The 17,870-nt window shown below is 36.8% G+C and overlaps 2 protein-coding genes across 3 annotated transcripts; both read right to left on the reverse strand.

Moving 5' to 3' along the window:
* Positions 1-1,349: 1,349 nt before the first annotated feature.
* Positions 1,350-8,252, reverse strand: LOC125467846 (PH, RCC1 and FYVE domains-containing protein 1-like). Of its 2 annotated transcripts, XM_048584483.1 has the most exons (10): positions 7,861-8,252; positions 7,356-7,768; positions 6,548-6,634; positions 6,315-6,404; positions 6,096-6,182; positions 5,906-6,010; positions 3,282-5,333; positions 3,014-3,160; positions 2,369-2,826; positions 1,350-1,758 (listed from the first exon to the last, which is right to left on the reverse strand). In XM_048584483.1, exons 2-10 carry the CDS (start codon positions 7,401-7,403, stop codon positions 1,569-1,571), a joined length of 3,264 nt encoding a protein of 1,087 aa, XP_048440440.1. In that variant the 5' UTR covers positions 7,404-7,768; positions 7,861-8,252; the 3' UTR covers positions 1,350-1,568. The 2 variants fall into 2 exon arrangements, with proteins under 2 accessions (XP_048440440.1, XP_018505087.2); XM_018649571.2 differs by lacking the exon at positions 7,861-8,252 and having other exon boundaries at positions 7,356-7,840.
* A 65-nt stretch (positions 8,253-8,317) lies between these two features.
* Positions 8,318-12,508, reverse strand: LOC103955814 (protein tas). Its single transcript, XM_009367711.3, has 7 exons — positions 12,138-12,508; positions 11,949-12,032; positions 11,642-11,802; positions 10,697-10,814; positions 10,174-10,309; positions 9,452-9,630; positions 8,318-8,851 (listed from the first exon to the last, which is right to left on the reverse strand). Exons 1-7 carry the CDS (start codon positions 12,453-12,455, stop codon positions 8,615-8,617), a joined length of 1,233 nt encoding a protein of 410 aa, XP_009365986.2. The 5' UTR covers positions 12,456-12,508; the 3' UTR covers positions 8,318-8,614.
* Positions 12,509-17,870: the final 5,362 nt, after the last annotated feature.

The following is a 17,870-nucleotide window of genomic DNA, read 5'->3' on the forward strand; positions in this document are numbered from 1 at the left end:
CCTAAGGTGGTAAAGTGTAATTTACCCTAAATTATAACATAAATCCCTTTCTTTTTCAATCTGCATATAATTAATTGTATATGTCAAAAATGTAATTAAGGGTATTTTAGATACCCAAAAATTGCAAAATGTGTGAAGTAAAACATAATTAATTATTTTGCTTATTCGGAGCCTAGTCAATGAGTTTTACTAATGTAAGGAAAAAAAAAAAAAAGGAGTTTTATGTAAAGAATTTGAATTTCAGAGACTAAACACATATTTTTAGTAATATCAACTACTATCAGTGGCAGATCTAAGATTCTAACATCGGTTGATCCTAATCAAGAGACGTTAGGCGGTTCTCCAGCAGCGAGCTGGGGCGCCTATGTGCCTAGATGGGGTCTAACCAAAGGCATAGGTGGACTAAGCGGATTTAAATAAACTTATTATGTACCATACAAGTAAGTACCTTATACTTACAAAAGAACTATATTTGTATTGAGAATTTGGAGTTTATTATTTTAATTAGGTTTATTATTCAATTATAATATACGAAAATATTAGAATTTTTGCTTTAGCATTTTAGTAAATTTGATGGTATGAAATGAAAATGCAAGTAACTACAAGTTCATAGTACTTTACAAAACACTTTAAGATGTCGTATGAATTTATAGGATTTTTTTTTTAAATAACGATGTTAAACATATATTATAAAAATAGAGAAGTGTTATTGGTACTTTAAAAATCTCATTCTACATTCCTCACAAGTGTATTTTTTCTTTCTTAATATAGAAAGTTTAGAGAGTAGAATGAGATTTTTGGAATATTAATAACAATTCCCTAAAAATATTAGTTGAGTAATACACCATTCCTTTAGTTATTAAATTGTTAGGGTAACATAACCTGATTGGAAAGCAATTAAAAGAAAAAAGAATAGGGAAATGGGAAATGGTCATGTGGGAAATGGAGAGAGAAAGTCTTTATTCTTCTTTGTAATCAAGGTCCAAGAACACTATAGCCATTTTCTTTGTGTTGCACTTTGTCTGAAATTAGATCTTTCTTCTTGGTTCTTGGTTCAAAGCTTCTGTTGTAGAACACCTACACAACTATGATGGTATTCTCTCTTCCACCACATGTCCAGACCGTTGGGTGGTCTGCAAAAATCCTCAAAGGCGCTTCTTCAAATGTCTGGGTGGTCTCAGAACCACCCGAGTCCAAGAGTGGATCCTCCTGACTACGTACTATATATGTACGTGGGCTAGACTAGTTGATCATGATTATGTGCATGTGCCCGCCCCCTCCCACTAAAGTTGGCATCCCCTTCCCCGAAAAGATTAGATAACCGTAAAAAACAGAAAAACAAATTAAAATGGATGAAATAATTATATTGAAGCTCTTCTTTTCAAAGGAGGAGAAATTCTCTCAATATTTCCATTAGAAAAAAAGAAGAAGATGTTGCTCTATTTTGTTCTGTTCTGAACAAAGATAAGTTTACACCTAACTGATTCATACACTGCCATTCTAAAGCAGATCCTTTGATCCTACTTACCAAATTTCTATACCATACTGTAAGAGACTAAGTTATGAAACTAAGTCGGGGAAGCTGCGGCTGCCTCGCTGTTTTCCTCCGGCGGTACAGGACTGCTGGTTGGTGGTACACTCGGAGCAGGACTTGCACTCGGAGCAGGACTTGCACTCGGCTGACTATATCTCCTAAGCAGCCTATCTTTGTTATTTTTCCACCATTCTTCTGCCTGTTCCGAACTAAACTTTCGTTTGCTGCAGAAAATATTTGAGACCGGTGTGAGAAAACTAGAAGGGAACTGCATTGAAATGATCCAAGACTTTGTTGTGTGTTACGCTTATCATAAACAAAGTTAGCATATGGAAAATAAATGAAACACAAAACAAAATGGCTTTCTGATAATAATTTATAACAAGTTTTGTTTCAATTAGTATGCATACATATGTAGATCGTAAGCTTGATATACATTGTTGATCAGTTTACAAACAGCTTAAACTTTTGAGATCCATTAGTTGTAATATGGCATCGTAGCTTGTTAGACAGACACTGAACCCCATAAGTTTAAGCTGTTAGTTAATGAGTCAACAATATATACCTAGCTAACACGTTCACTCACGTGCAGCCACATTCTGCAGGTGGAGGGGCTAAGAATGAAGACAGAAACACATAGGTGCAATCCCAGTGTGCAGCTTGAAAATGAAGAAAGCAGTGGGGAATGAGGATCGAAAATTTTGAACTCAGGACCTCGTGCAACAAGAGCTCTGATACAGTGTTAGACAACCACTGAACCCCAAAAGCTTGAGGGTCCAGTGGCCGTCTAACACAAACATATAATTACCGAATGTTATAAGATCAAATATTTACCTGAATTTAACACGCCTAAAATTCCTAGTACCATTTTGTTGTTGAAGGAGAGTTACATAAACGCCCGGTTCAAATTGTTCAATGACTTCCTTTTGTCCTCTATGCGACGTTGATGATTCAGGCGACCTCAAGCGGTTTTCTGAGCTGTTTTGAGGTTCAGCCTCTGCAAAGTCTTCCGCTCTGTTGTTTTCTGTCCTCAGTGTTGATGATTCAGGTGACCTCGAGCGGTTTTCTGACCTGTTTTGAGGTTCAGCCTCTGCAGAGTCGTCTGCTCTATTGTCTTCCATTCTAGAAGACTCAACAACCAAGGAAGTTCTATCGGCTGCATAGTGTTGGCCTAGCTCTGAGCTTGAGCTTCCAATATTCATGTTCATAAAATCTTTAGCTTGCGTACGCAATGCTTTGAAAGTATCGCTGTCAAAAATCTCAGGAGGTATCTTGTCTTCCCACCCCCTCATCTGCAAGATAAAGAAAGGACAGAAAGCACACAAAACATCAGCATATTTCACCGATAACTGAATGGCAGGGCCATAAAAAGAGTAGATTTTCTTTTCCAGGTCATTGTTATGCTGTCAACGGAAATGTTCATGCCACAAAGAACAATTAGAAAGAGTGACATTGTAATATTGAGTAAGTTTTATAAACCTGTTCAGCGACGGACTTGACAAGTTCTTTGGCAGCTCTGCATTTAGAGTATTGTTCATTGGCTAATGAGCCAGCTTCTTTGGCATGCTTATTTAGTTTTCGTATCTCTACATCTTGAGCATCACACTTCTGCTTCAGACTTTTAACCTGAAGTAAAGAGAGGAAAGTTTACCAAAAGAAAGGTGTCTTGGTTTTGACATTTCTATACCACAAGCCAATATAATGACGCAACCAAAAATGTTAATTTTTGAAAGGTGTAAAATAGTACCTGGTTTTGCAACTTCACTACTTCTTGAGTCAGAGTGTCATTTGTCCTCTTAAGACTGTCAATAACACTCCTAGAGAATATAGGAGTTGTAGACCGCGGAGGACTAGGTCTCCTCGAATATGGTGAAGTAGATCTTGAATTGGGCTGAGGCAGCATTGTCATGACAGGCTTCAAAGCGTTTTGAAGTGCACTCAATGAACTTGGAAACGGAATATCTTTTAGTGGTAAAAGGGATGGAACTTGGGAAGCCCTGACTATAGAAGGGGACTCGGATCTGACACCCCCAGGCTTCATGGACTTGATCTCAAGGTATTTAACGGGTTCTGTAGTGGGAGAGAGAAGAATCCTTGAAGATTTCACCTCTCCCCTATTTAGAAAATCCCTGCTATCCATTGAACGTGTGATCGTAGATCTCCTACTAACATTGGAAGCATTACCAGCCTCAGCAGCTTTAAGTTTTGCATAACAAGCATCGCATACACGGTGTGGTTTTCCAGGAGTCGGGGCCAATGCTGCCCTCAGTGCTTTTTTGGAACTACAAGCATGGCAATGGACTAATCCACAGTTATAACAGTTATGCCTCTTTCTAGTAAAACCAAATGTCTGTCGACAACCTGAACAAATTGATTGATCAGCTCCAGAGACCCACTTATGGATGCATATACTAGATGTGAAGTTTGAGCCACACGATATGCTTTTCACATGCCTATCTTTCAGGGCTTCAACCAAAGTTGGAGTTTTCCGGTCTTCTGTGTCCCCGTGTCCCAGCCTTCCATTAGCCCCTCTTCCCCAAGTGAACACTTCACTTCTTGATGTCAGGACAGCAACATGATATGACCCACAAGATATTTCTTCGACAAACTCACCAATCAATCGATCCTGTACTAAGCAAGGTACTTTCCCATCAGAAGTTGGATTGCCTAGCTGACCATAAGCAGTTCCGCCCATGGTAAACACATGACCTGATGTGGTGAGGGCAATAGTCATAGTGTGTCCACATGCTAGCTGGTGGAAATTATAGTCAATAAGTGAAGAGACACAGGTGGGAAGCAGATAAGTTTCCTTGCTTCCGTGACCCAAACGATGTTTGTCACCATCACCCCAGGTGAACAACTTACGAGATGAAGCATTTGCACCAGACTGGCCCATAACCTCTACAATTGCTGCAGTATGCCAAACTCCGCATGCTACTTTTATCGTCTTTAGCCCATTCAACAACTGTACATCCCTTGGATACGGAACACTCTCTCGATCTCCATGGCCCAAAACACCAAACGCTCCATCTCCAAACGTGAACAGCTTTCCATTTGAAGTTGCCAAAGCTGAATGCCACGTGCCACACGCAACAGATAGAACCTGAAGTCCTTCTAAAGGACCGGTAACCCTTTTAGGTATCCAGTGGCTAACATCTGTTCCAAGACCAAGAAGTCCAGCATTATGTGTACCATCACCCCACGTAAACAAATCACCTGACGTAGATACGGCACATGTGTGGTACTCACCACATGCAACAAATTCAATGTTATTAATTGCAAGGAACTCAACAAGGCGAGGACGACTAAAGTCTCTATCAATTCCATGACCAAGTCTTCCCCCAGATTCCTCTCCCCAGGTAAAAACCTCCCCTTGCCTTGTTACAAGAGCAACATGTCGCACACCACAAGCTATCTGCTGAACATCAAGAACAACATTCGACTCCAAGGGCTTTGGAATCAGCACATCGGTTTTTGTAGGGATTGAATTTGTGAACCCATCAGGTCCATTTCCATCAGACCAGATCTCTCCCCAAACATAAACATCTCCTAGTGATTCAATGTCATCAGGTCCTGACCCTCCACTTGAACAGCTAGGAGTGCTTGAAACACTAATTCGAACACCATCTCCTGCACTTGTTCTTAGTTGCATATTTGCACGTTCTGAACCCACATCTGAGCCTGAAAAATTCACTGATTCACGAGAATCAACGGATCCCCTACCACGGGCAATGCTCGAAGTGAATTCTAAGGCCGCACCAAAAGGACGACCATTAACAGATTCAGCACAGTCTTGCAACTGAAAGTAAAGCAAGCAACTACATTGAATCTTCTGAAAACATATTAATGCAGAACAATTCTGAGTGGATCCAGACAATTGCGCTGCATTTACTTTGTCAATATAAGTGCTGGTCAAATCTTATCCCAAGAAAAATTAATGTTCCTGAATATGGTGAGGGCTAAGTTTCATCTGCTAGACATCCCATACTACTCTACTTCCTGGATAGTTTTCCGTATTTTTTTTAAAGGCTTGAGAGGCACAAACCTGTATCCTCTAATACATATTGCGTAAAAGTTTCCTTTTTTATTTCATGCGGATAAATGTTCATAATTTAGTAAACAGCAGACTAAATGACAAACAATTAAATATAAAATGCTTGTCATGCAATTTTGTGGCAGATATTTTCTCACCATCTGCAGGTAATTTCACAAGAAATATTCAGCCCTTTTTGAGGGCAAAAACTCATATCAACTAATTTATTATACTCATTACAAAATTAACCTTTCGAACAATAAGAAAGAACTAGGAACCATAAAAACAAGTACAAATATAAGCAGTTATAAATGCGTTTTGTTAAAATAGAAACTTACATCATAAATATCACTCTTAGTACGTCTACTACGTTGTTGTCCTGAAGTAATTAGTGCCTTAAGGCCAGCAAACCATACCTCTGCCTCAGCTTTGTCCTTGCAGATCTATAAAGATGATTGCTGAGTTTAAACTTTCCGTCTAAACTGACCGTAACAGAAAAACTTGAAACCAATACTTGATTTTACTTACCAGATCAAGTGTTCGTTCACCGTTGTTATATAGAAGAGAAAATGACAAGTAATCCTTTTCTGGGCGCAAATACCTTCTAAATACAGCCTATAAAGAAGCAGTAAAAGTATTTATTCTGTCAACTAGGACACAACAGCAGTTTCAAAATTATAGATGCATAATCAAAAAATTTGAAACACCACAATATCAATTATTTCTTGGGAGTTTTGTTTAACTCACCGTTCTTTGTCCAGGGATAATTCGAGAGACAGAAGCTAATTTCAGAGTTCGTTCTTCTCCATGTGAATACCAGATTAGTGTAGTTTCATCCTGTTAATAATATGAAAATTGAAGCCATTCAAGCGGTTAAGATATGTAGTAATGACTGTGGAGATGCTGCAATAGGAAGAAGGTGTAACATAAAAAACGCATTCAAGTGGTTAAGAATTAAGATAAGTAAAGGAATTACTCACAGTAGAAATTCTGAATGAACAAAGTTTTGGCTTCCCTTTCCGGCTATACTTGATTAACTGGGAACCTTTTTTTAATGCAGTGAGTGCCTTCATGAGAAACAGAGAGGAATATTAGGCGAAAAGTACTGCCAAAGCACACACAGATCAAAATCTTGAATATATATATATATATATATATAACCATATCAAAATGATAGTGTGAAAGGGTGTAGTCTGAAGAAAAGGCAACATTTTCACTGCTAGAAATTAAATTTTGTACAAAGATATTGGGTTTTCATCAATTCCCTTCTTGAATCGAAAAGCAAATTGTCGAGTGATGCAGGTAGCTTCAAAGGAGTAAGATGGTCAGTGTATGAGAAAAGGGCTTTTTAATCGAAATATTCATACATATAGATGCTAGTTTCATCCTCCTCCTCTCCTTTTCGTGTGTGCAGTCCATTAAATTCTTAGTTTGACGTCACAATTCGAGTCTCTTTTTCCTCTATGTCATCCTTCATTAGTTGAAAACTTAGCAAAATACTAGCATTTACATTATTCTTTGTCTCATTAGAATTGGTTTTGTAGCAATTTCAATATACATACGCGCTGATCTACCTAATACAGTATAACCGTATCGTCAAAAATAACACTCTGACCAAGATTTCATTCAATTACCGTGTTTTCGGAAAGAAAACGTAAGAGGGTGAGTAAAACAGAAAAATGTATGCAAACCGGAAAATGTACGAGGTCTCTTTGTTTTCTAGGTAAACAAAACCAAACACCAAATAATCTAAAGGAAAAGAAAAGAGGGCAGTGATGGGAAACTGACTTGTTCAATATCACGCTCATGATTCCCATAGCTAGCAGGATCTGCCATTCCATCTGAAACTTGCGTAAGGAATTAAACGCCGAAGAAGAAGCAAGCTCAACGGACAACTGCATCGGCGACTTCCCTTCACCAGTCTTCATAGATGCATATGCTTTCTCCCACTTTGGCCTCTCATCAAAATTCCTAGTATCCTTCTAAACAAGAACCATATACATTCCCAAAACAAAAAACTTGGGAGCCTCAATCAGTCACCAACTTGTCGAAAATCAATAGCTTCTCCAATTACAAAGCGGCCCTCCTGACGAAATCTCACGGAAATCAATTAACCCTCATATATTCACCGGAAAATTCTGCAAAAGATGTGAATATCGAGTTTCTGAGCGCTCTGGCGAATTGGGTCTTGCAGATTGACCCTGAAGACAACGCAGATCAATAAGAGAGAGAGAGAGAGAGAGAGAGAGAGAGAGAGAGGAGTGGGAAATGAGAGGGCAGTAAGCGATCTCACCTGTTTAGGATGGTTTGCAGGTCAAAAGAAAAGAAGGCGAGATATTGGCGCGCCTCTTTCTCTTCCTCCACGTCCCACCAACGAGTTAAACTACTTTTCAAAAATATAGTTGTAAGAAAATGCTACACTCAACCCGAGTATGCCACGTGGCTTGATACGGAAAGTGAAGAATAAACAGGGGCTGATGGAGGAAGGCATAATTCACTGCAACATGGATTTGGCGACGATGCTTTGGAAGAATAATGTGAAGAGACTCTTGAAGGTGCACGACTATCATCGGTCGGAATCCTTTGCCAACAACTCGAAGGACGCTCTTCTTGGACGGATTAGAAGTCGAGGACTCTTGTTCCAGAAATCACGAAATTCGTGCCAGACAACAGAAAACAGGGAGCAAAACATTGGAGTTAAGGATATGAACATGATGCAACCACACGAATCTGAAATTCGCACATCAAAATTGACAATCTCGTAACTTTCTATCTATAACTCAGACATATGCGACCCAGGCTCTCATTTGGAGGAAAATATACAAGGTTCAATCCAAGGACAGAAACATTGGAGGAAAATACACAAGAAAAACTACAGGGATACATAAAGACACCAAAGGGGAAGTTCAGGCTTCCTTCTCTCATGGTTTTTGGTCACCGCAAAATCGGAATTGCCCACGCCAACAAGGGATATCGTCGACGTTCGATCATTATCTTAAGCTGATGTTGCAAGACAAGTAATAATTACACTTCCAAAGGCCACTTTTTCAAATGGTAGGGTCTTTGTATCTCTTGAAAATCTCTTCAATATCAGCCATCACTTCTTGCGGTAAAGGCCTCTCAGTCAACAGAAAAGCATCAATATCTTCCTTCAGTTGGGTGACGGAAGTTGCACCAACGATTGAACTTGTCACAAATGGACGGTCCCGTACAAATCCAAGTGCAAGCTGAACTGGAGTTAGCCCGTACTTCTTGCCGAGCTCGATGTACTTTATTGTTGCTTCCTAAAAACAGAAACAAGTAATAATTAGGCAGACAACCAACCAGCAGTAATGAAATTATCCTCAGCAATTCATATTCAAAACATAAGGTAACTCATCAAGAGCGGAAAACAGCCTCTGTCCAAAAGATCCAGGTGTCCAAAGTTAATTTCATACTCGGAAATACTCCGAAGATCAGCCAAGGTTTTTAATCACGTGCAAAACAATCTGCGCGGTTGTGGGTGGTAACCAAACACTTTTCAACCTTGCTTTAAAACTTGGTTAAAAGATGGTGCTAAGCCTGCTAGTTAGCACTCTTAAGTCCTAACTTCTAGGCCCTTAATTGCAGAAAATGCAAATTTTATCAATATTTGGTGAACGTATAGCAGTTCGAAAATGTTTCTCAAACAATAAACAAGTTGCTTCCCAAGTGACGAAAAGACCCTGTAAACAATCTGCTGTTCCCCAACAAAATTACAACGTAACACCGTGATGATAAATCGCCACATCAAAGGAGTTCATCTGTTTCTACGATTATAAAATGACTATATAATATGCATGTTATTTGGATTTAGCCATGTTTTACATGATCTACACTCTACGACATGCAAGATATTAACATACCCTAGCAGAAGACTTGTTATATCTTTCCATGTAGCCGGGGAAAAGGTTTAGCCTCCCTTTTTTAGAAGCTTCGGAAGTGCTATCTATGTACTTCCCACTCAGTGATCCACCCGCCAGTGGAGAATAAGCCAGCAAGCCAATGTTGTAATTTTTTGGGTGGCAGACTTCAACAAGGTCAACTGCAAAGAATCAACAAAAGAACTAGAAACTCATTGGATTAAGAGAATAACATGGGAAACTAGAAGGGAGAACATAAACACTAAAAATTCTCAACACACACTACAAAGGTGCCGACAATTAAAGAAACAGGTTGGAATCTGGATAGACAGCCCAACCAGGTCGACATCAATCAAATGAGCAGCTATCAGTCAAGCAAATATAATTAACACTCAAACAAGTCAAGTCGTGTAATGTCAACAAGTTATCAAAGATTAGTTAAAGAAATGAAAACAAGCTGACAGCAGGCATTCATCTAACTTAATCATATTGCTCAAGTGTGGCTCATGGATCAGCTTGTAACTAGTAATCAAAGAAAATGGAGACATTTCCCCTACCACTTTAGATAAAACTTATCTCAGAACATAATCTGATATATCAACTAGCATATTCACATGATAGATAACCTATCAAACAGTTGGTACAAGAATAACCATCTAAAGAGAAATATCAACAGAAACTTTAGTTGTCAAGTAATATTTCACTCCTCACGGTATGTGACTTACTTTCAAAATGAGTTCTAACTAGAAGACTGTAATTGTTTTGGATACTGACTATCTTTGGTAGCCCTTCAACTTTAGCTGCATGTACAAATTCCATCACTCCATATGAAGTCTCATTAGAAACACCAATGTAGCGTACCTATAAAGTTCAAAAGGATTATATATCATGTAAATTTAAAATCTTAGAATTTCAAGCTATACAGAATAGGTGACACTCCATTTATTTAACAACACTCATTAATCATCTAAGAACTTATATATTCAAGAATCAAAGATTCACTCTTCCTCCAGTTACAATTATACCAATTCATATGACAACAATATGTTTCATCTAAATCGATGCAGTTGCGGCTAGTGATTCACTTACAAACAAACTCACGAACACTATGATACTATTTTTCCAATCCACATTATAACAGGTCTTGGAAAATTTAATAATTTGTATCTAACTTCCACTTCTCATGCCAAGTGCTTTAATATTGAGCCTGAAAGTCAAAACTTTCATTGGTTTGAATTGTTATGTTACCTTTCCTTCGTCAATGAGTTCTTGAAAAGCCTTCAGTTGCTCCACGAATGGTACACTTGGCCTCCATTTTGAAAATTCATATGAATACCCACCAAATAATGGCACATAGCGATCTGGCCTGCATAAAATAAATTATTTTATTTTACGAGAGCCACCACATTAACCTACTTAAGATCCAGATTCTCTTCTGAAAAGGGAAGGAAAACATGTTAATGTGGCATTCCAACACATTAAATATGTGTTCTTGGTTTAGCTTGATTCGTCTTTACCCTGTATTTAAGTGGTTCTAATTTCTACAAATAGTAATTATTTCAGCTAATATTTGATTTCTAAAATGTGAATACTCTTGGACGGATTTCAGACAAAACGAACGGAGAAAATAGATTTTTCATGTTGTTCTCTTTTTATTATCATCACTTCTTGCACTCCCAAACTAGGTTAATTAATGAGTTTCCAATGTAATCATTCAACTTATTTATTTACTACAAGTTACTTGTGAATTTAACACACAAAATGGACAAGCATATCCAATGATGAGCAAAGTGCTAATACGCATCACCACCTTCCAATTATCATCAAAAAGGTTCTCAAGCAGAATGGTTGGCTTCATTGCTGAATTAGGAGAAGGTGACACGAAAAGTAAATAAAAAATGTGAAAAGGTTCTACTTCTTACAGAAAAAAGTGATCTTCAGTTCATCCATACAAAACGGTAAGAGTTACAAGAAGCTGAAATGTCTAATACAAGACAGACTAAACAGTTCTCCCAGTCCTAAACTAAGTTGAAGAGTCGTTCTGTGATACAACAAAAGGGTCAAGAAAAGAACAATTTTGCAATTAGAGCGTGAAGGTCCATCTCCTGTAATACTAATTACAATCACAAAATCATTTGAGAATGTAGCATGTTAAAGCTTGTATAACGTGTGGAATTTGGTCGATAAACTTACCAATGAATTTGTATTAAATCAATGTAATCTGTCCCAAGGCGCTTTAGGCTTTTCTCTACACTTTCTCTAATGTTTGCTGCATCCACCCGCAAAACCGTGGCATTGTCACGCAAATGACTTGACCTCTCTGAATAGCCAGCTAATTTTGTTGCCAAAACAACCTATTTGGAAAATATTATTGAGTTAGAAACACAAAATCTATCTCTTGCAATATATTTAGCATGTTATGTTATTAGATTGCGATAATAATTGCACCTCATCCACAACATTCTTACTGCAAATCTCGCAACATAACATGTCCGAATACCTTATCGCGGGGTTGAGACTTGAGCCAACTGCCAATGTAGCGATCAGTGCTCCCTTGTGTCTCCTTCTTCATGGGAATTGGGTACTGCAACAGCAAAGATTTAAACCTTAATCAAAACCGAGATAAAACGAAATGAAACGAAACAAAGCACAATTGAAGCCATTAATCAAGCAATTCACAAGCACTCACAGCCTCGGCAGTGTCCAATGCGTTAATCCCATTTTCAAATGCGTAGCTGAGAATCTCATGAGCTTCTTTCTCTGTGTTTTGCTCGCCGAATGTCATGGTTCCGAGAGTGATTTCGCTAATTACAAGGTCCGAGTCCCCGAGCTTCCTGTACTGCAATGGGGTCTTCAGGTTTTGCTTGGCATCGGTGGTGACGGCTGCTTTGATAATGGAGCTCCTCCGCCCCCGGAAGCTTCTGGGTCTAGTTCTGGGATGTGACCACGGTGCCGCTGCCGCTGCGTGGTTGCAGCGAAAGGTACTGGAGCACGAGGCCAATGCCATGGCGAAGAATAAGGCTTTCTTGCTCCGGTGATGAGGTGTGTGTGACTGGTGGTGATCTCAACTGAGAGGAAGTAGTTGGTTGGGTATGTGGGCCGGACCTATGTAATTGGATTAGCTCGTCTTCACTGACAACCTCTAGGCCCAATAATTCGAATTGTAGCCGAAAAACAAAAAAGTGAATTACAATTTACCCTCTCAAATTTGGCATCACTTATAACTTTATACAACATCTTTAAAACATGATACATTTACTTTTATTTCAGTTCAATTTCATACCTCTGCTAAAAAATTTGTTAAATTAGCCGTTAAGTGATGATGTGGTAATTGTAAAATATGAGTAGGAAAAAAATAAATAAATTTGAGACATTAAACTGGACGAGGGCGGTGACAATATGCAGGGACGGGGAAGAGGCGGAAGTTAAACAATGGTGTGATGAACTAAGGAGATGATTAAAATAAAATAGGGTTTAGAGAAGGTGGGTGGGGCCCACTTTGTTTTAATTCAATTTTTTTCTCGAACTGTATTTTTTTAATATTTAGTTATTTTTATTTGCTACGTCATCAAAATAAATGGGTTTGATATTGTCACGTTATCACTTAACGGTTAAATGGATAACTTGATTAATGGATGTATAAAATTGCATTGAAATGATAATAAATGTATGAAATTGAAATGCTTTAAAATGTAGTATGAGGTTGTAATTGCATCCAAATACGAGGAAGTAAAATGTAATTTCCCCAAAAGAAAAAGCACGATCGTATTGCCCACCCACAATAATTTTTAATTTAATGAAACCTTGTGATTGCAAAGTGGGGATCTTACTTTATTATGGTAGAGATATATAAAACAAATTTAATTTAACTCGCATCAAGGTGCATAGGCATAATTGGTTTTCGTTACTACGGTAAACCATCATCTGCGTACATAATTTGTACTTACAAAAGAGAGAGGGTAAAAGTTACCGCGCCCATTGGATAGAGAGGGTAAGAAAAAGGGGGAGGAGATGGAGATGGAGATGGAAAAATATAGGAGATGGAGATGAACAAGTTTGAATTGAGAGGTAGAGGAGATAGAGTGGGAGAGAGAGAGGTAGAGCGAGACAGAGAGAGAGAGGAGAGGGAGAGAGAGAGGAACAAAGATAGAGATAAAGGCATTCGGAATTTGTAAAAAGAAAATTCTGAAATTTAGGGGTGGGAACAGGCCAAGCCCAAACCCATTTTAAAATACAATAGAATGGGCCAAATTGACTATAAGGATTTTGAACTTTGGAAACCTAACCCAGTTCATTTGAAACGGACCGGTTTCATGGGTCCAATTACACTTTTATTGTTAGACCATATTATTTGAATGAGAAATTTTATTTGAACCCATCTAACCTCTTTTAACACCCAACTTACTCTCTTCACCCATATTGTTTTTTATTAAATAATTAATATCTCTTTAAACCCAAATATATTACCTAAACTACCTTCTCAAATCCAATTTAAAATGTAAAATTATTTTTACACACATTCTCTTTATAAAATAACATCCCTAATTGAATGTTTTTTTCCTTTTTTCAAAGAGGCGTCCTTTACCACCTATAATTGCATCTGTCGTATAGGACTAGCATTTCCATGGTTGTTTTTTTTTTTTTTTTTTCTGCTACCACAACCCATCCATAGACTTGGGATCCAAGAGATCATTCCATAGACTTGAATTTGCCAAGAGAATGTTATGCAAGCTCCAGTTCAGTCCTTTTTAAATTGAGCATTTTCATGTACTTTTTAAGAAACTTTGAAGTGATATAAGGCTGGGTGTTTTGCTGCTATGTTAATAAACAAATAAACAAATTGGAGCTATTTCGAATAAAAAAGGTGCAAGACATGCCATCCGCTAGTTCGTGGTTAAGGTTAAGCAATCTTTATTTGCACCAATAATCAAGTTTTATGTCTTTGCATTACTAATCAAAAGTCTTTGCATTGGTGTTTTGGGGCGCATACAGACGACAAAGAGAAACAAATACAATATAATATAAAAAGTATGAAATTTAATCCAAATAAGAAGGAAACAAACAAAATATCCATAAATTGAGTCATACCTTAGTTGGAGGATTAAAAACTTCAAAATCACCATCCATCAATAGAAAAGCTTGTTTTTCTCTATCAGAGCTATTAGGGTTTTAGTCGGAATGAACGCAAGATAAACAAAGAGTGATGCTAGGGTTTAGTTATAGTATGTGGGTCTATTGATAAATTTGATTTTTATTATTAATTTCATTTTGTACTTAATAGTAATTATGCAATAGGGTAAAATAGACAATTAATATTTAAAATTTAAATTGGATGTAGAAAGAAGTTAGATGAGTTTAAATAAAATTTCCCTATTTGAATAGGTATATCTGCATCATCTCCTTTGTAATTGTAAATATTGCCGACACGCATCTTCAACACGCATTTCCAACATGCATCTTCTTTCGATACAGAAACAGAACCCTAAAAATTCTACCGACAAAAATAATAAGATTCTATGGGAAAAGCTACCAAACAAAAAAAAAAAACAGAGCAATTTGAATTTGTAGATATCAAAACACCCCAAAAATAGAACCTCAATTTCCAAATCCAAAAGGAACCCAACTCTCAAAACTTCAATCACAAACCAAACATGCAATTCTATTGTACACCCAAAATAGAATTTTTTAACCAAAAACTTCAAATTTCACCTTTACAAAATAAAAACTATGTTCAAGACAACAAGATCCCTTGCACGGTGACTCAGTGTTGTAGTCCTTGTTCATCAAGTCTACAATAGACAATACAAAAAATCTCAATTCAAACAAAAACCCTAATTTGAAGCAGCCCCAAAATTGAATAAAAACCCTAATTCAAAAACCATAAATTGAAGCAGCCCAAATTTGAGCAAAAACCCTAAATTTCTGAATCAGAAACCCACGCAATTCAAATACACCTAGGGATTTGCAGGATGATGGTGAATTTCTCGATGGCAGGGATGGGGTGGTGGTGGTCATAACTTGCAATTGGGAGGACCAGGCGAGAGATAGAAGATGATAGCTAGCTGCTGTAATGTTGACACAATCGAGGTTGAGAGACTCAATCACACTCACGGAGGGAGTCTAGTCATGTAGGGATGGTAGCTGGGAGTAAACTTGGCAATTTCTTATACGACCCATTAACATGACACGAAAATAATGGGTTTTGGATCAGCACGATAATTAATCGGGTCGTTATCGAGTCACCTGTTAAGAATCTATTAATAACGGGTTCTTAATGAGTTTACACGTGGCAACTTGTTTCGATCCGTAAATAATTATTTTGATGATTTTAATGGTAAACTACTTAAAAACTTATTTTAAAATACAATAGCCATAGTGTACATATTGTATATTAAATATGTATTATTGTTTTATTATTCTATATAACTTAAATTGTAAGTTTTATTTATTTATTTATTTTTATTATGAGAGTTTCTTATTATTATTACTGGGATAAATTTTACTTGACATATTGTCCAAAATCCATATCAACTAGTATAGTATTAATAGAGGTAGAAATTCAAACTTTCAATTTTAGAGTTAATGACCTAACAAAGTTTTTACTCTCATACAATCATATCATAAATGTTTTATCCTCTTAAAAGTGAGATTAAAATATTGGAAAACACATTAAAAATAAAAATACCAAAGTAATTAAAAATTACCAAAGACATTAAAACATTGTAATAACTAATATACAAGTGCAAAAAAAGTGAAAAAAAATATGCAAATACACGTGCTCCCATTCTCTACGCTTTGTGGATGGGTACATCGTGTTTGAATTTTTAAAACCCAACAAACCCTCATGAGTAGTATTTTTAGGGGAGGAGGTTATGTATCTTTTATATAATACAATATTATCGTTTTATTTCTTTTCATAATTATTTTTGGTATTCATATTTTGAATGGTTTGCAATGTTTGGTTTTTCTATGCTTAGTTTATGTGGAAGAGAGTGCTAATGTGGAAAGTGGAAAGTCTTACTGAAAACATCATCAATATAACTTTTGCAGACAATATATCAAGTCAGAATTCTAATACCATTTCTTTTAGTAATTAATGAAAATTAAAGGGTTTTATTGTCGAAAAACGTGCAAGGTTCCATAACCTTTAAACCAACTCCCTTTACCTTACATATCCTTCAACGTTTGATATTTTGTAATGTACTAATTTTTTTTCATAGGCCTCTTATTTTGGGGTATGTAATAATTGAAATACAAATGCGTTATTATGTTTTGAAGTAATATTTGTGTGACAATGTGGTACATATATACTAATTTAGTATTATGTTTTTCATTTGATTATTTATTGGATTAAAATGTATTTTCTTTAACAGGTGACGGGTCAAGTCATATTACCATTAATATTAATGGGCCGAGTTCGGTTCGGATCATATTATCTGTTCATTTTAACAGGTATTACATGACAAAACCCGTTAAAATCTTCGTTATGGCGTGAAAGTGACACAAACATAGAAAACACGATTTGAATGCCAGGTCTAGCCAGGAGAAAGAAATGATAAAGTGGGGAGTGGGGAGTGGGCAGATTGAACAAGTGAAAAGTAAAATCCAATCCAATGCTGGAGATTTACTGATATTGAATTAGATTCATTAATTATATGTAATAAACGGGATGGTATGAAAATCTCGTGATACTAAAATTTTGGATTGGCCATGCGTCGTAAATACCTTGGGCCCACCCAACCCCGTTTCTTCTCTACTAATTATGGACCAGTCCCGAACTTGTCCTAGCCCGCAGGTATAACCCTCATTTACCCACCCCTATTGAAATTTGCCTATTGTGGCTAGTGAAGAGAATTTTGAGGTATTTTGATGGATTTATAAATTCATGAATTTTGATAGAGTTTAATTGATTTTTAAATATTATATGTAAAATTTTAAGTAAATTCCTTTAACTTCTTAGGTGAAGAGGTAAGATTTGAGAATGTTAAAATATGCTATAAAACCTATCCAATTTGATAGAGACAGCTTTCAGGGGCTAAATGGTAATTGACAGATGATGACTCAACTTGCTTCAGAAGCAAGGCTGTGGCCAAGTACTCATGGTAACATGTGTTAGCTAGCTTCAACAAGCAGAGCCAACACAGAATCCACCAAACTGAAATAAACACAAACAAGAGCAGTAAAAGCAAGATACATGGTAATTAAGTGCATGTACATAATCAAAGATTCAAGTGAAGTTACTTATTAGTTAACCTTGAGAGCTAGCTCTGAGGGTGTTCAAGTGGTGTCACCGCATAAGGCTCCAATTCGGAAGAGCCCCCAATTTATGATTCTATTTTATCTTTATATATATATATATATATATATATATATATATATTTAAATCTGTAACAATTTTCTAAATTGTTTTCTGAGTGCAATT

Source organism: the organism of the source record quoted next, unplaced genomic scaffold (genome assembly GCF_019419815.1).
Source record: "Pyrus x bretschneideri cultivar Hongxiangsu unplaced genomic scaffold, Pyrus_bretschneideri_v1 Contig21, whole genome shotgun sequence".
Lineage (NCBI taxonomy): Eukaryota > Viridiplantae > Streptophyta > Magnoliopsida > Rosales > Rosaceae > Pyrus > Pyrus x bretschneideri.

Coding starts and splice junctions, on each gene's coding strand:
- LOC103955814 (XM_009367711.3), bottom strand. CDS start 12,455: ATGGCATTGGCCTCGTGCTCCAGTACCTTTCGCTGCAACCACGCAGCG. Junction 12,033..12,137: donor CATTGGACACTGCCGAGGCT/GTGAGTGCTTGT, acceptor TTGCTGTTGCAG/TACCCAATTCCCATGAAGAA. Junction 10,310..10,696: donor AACTCATTGACGAAGGAAAG/GTAACATAACAA, acceptor TGAACTTTATAG/GTACGCTACATTGGTGTTTC.
- LOC125467846 (XM_048584483.1), bottom strand. CDS start 7,403: ATGGCAGATCCTGCTAGCTATGGGAATCATGAGCGTGATATTGAACAA. Junction 6,635..7,355: donor ATGAGCGTGATATTGAACAA/GTCAGTTTCCCA, acceptor TTTCTCATGAAG/GCACTCACTGCATTAAAAAA. Junction 6,405..6,547: donor GTTCATTCAGAATTTCTACT/GTGAGTAATTCC, acceptor TATTATTAACAG/GATGAAACTACACTAATCTG.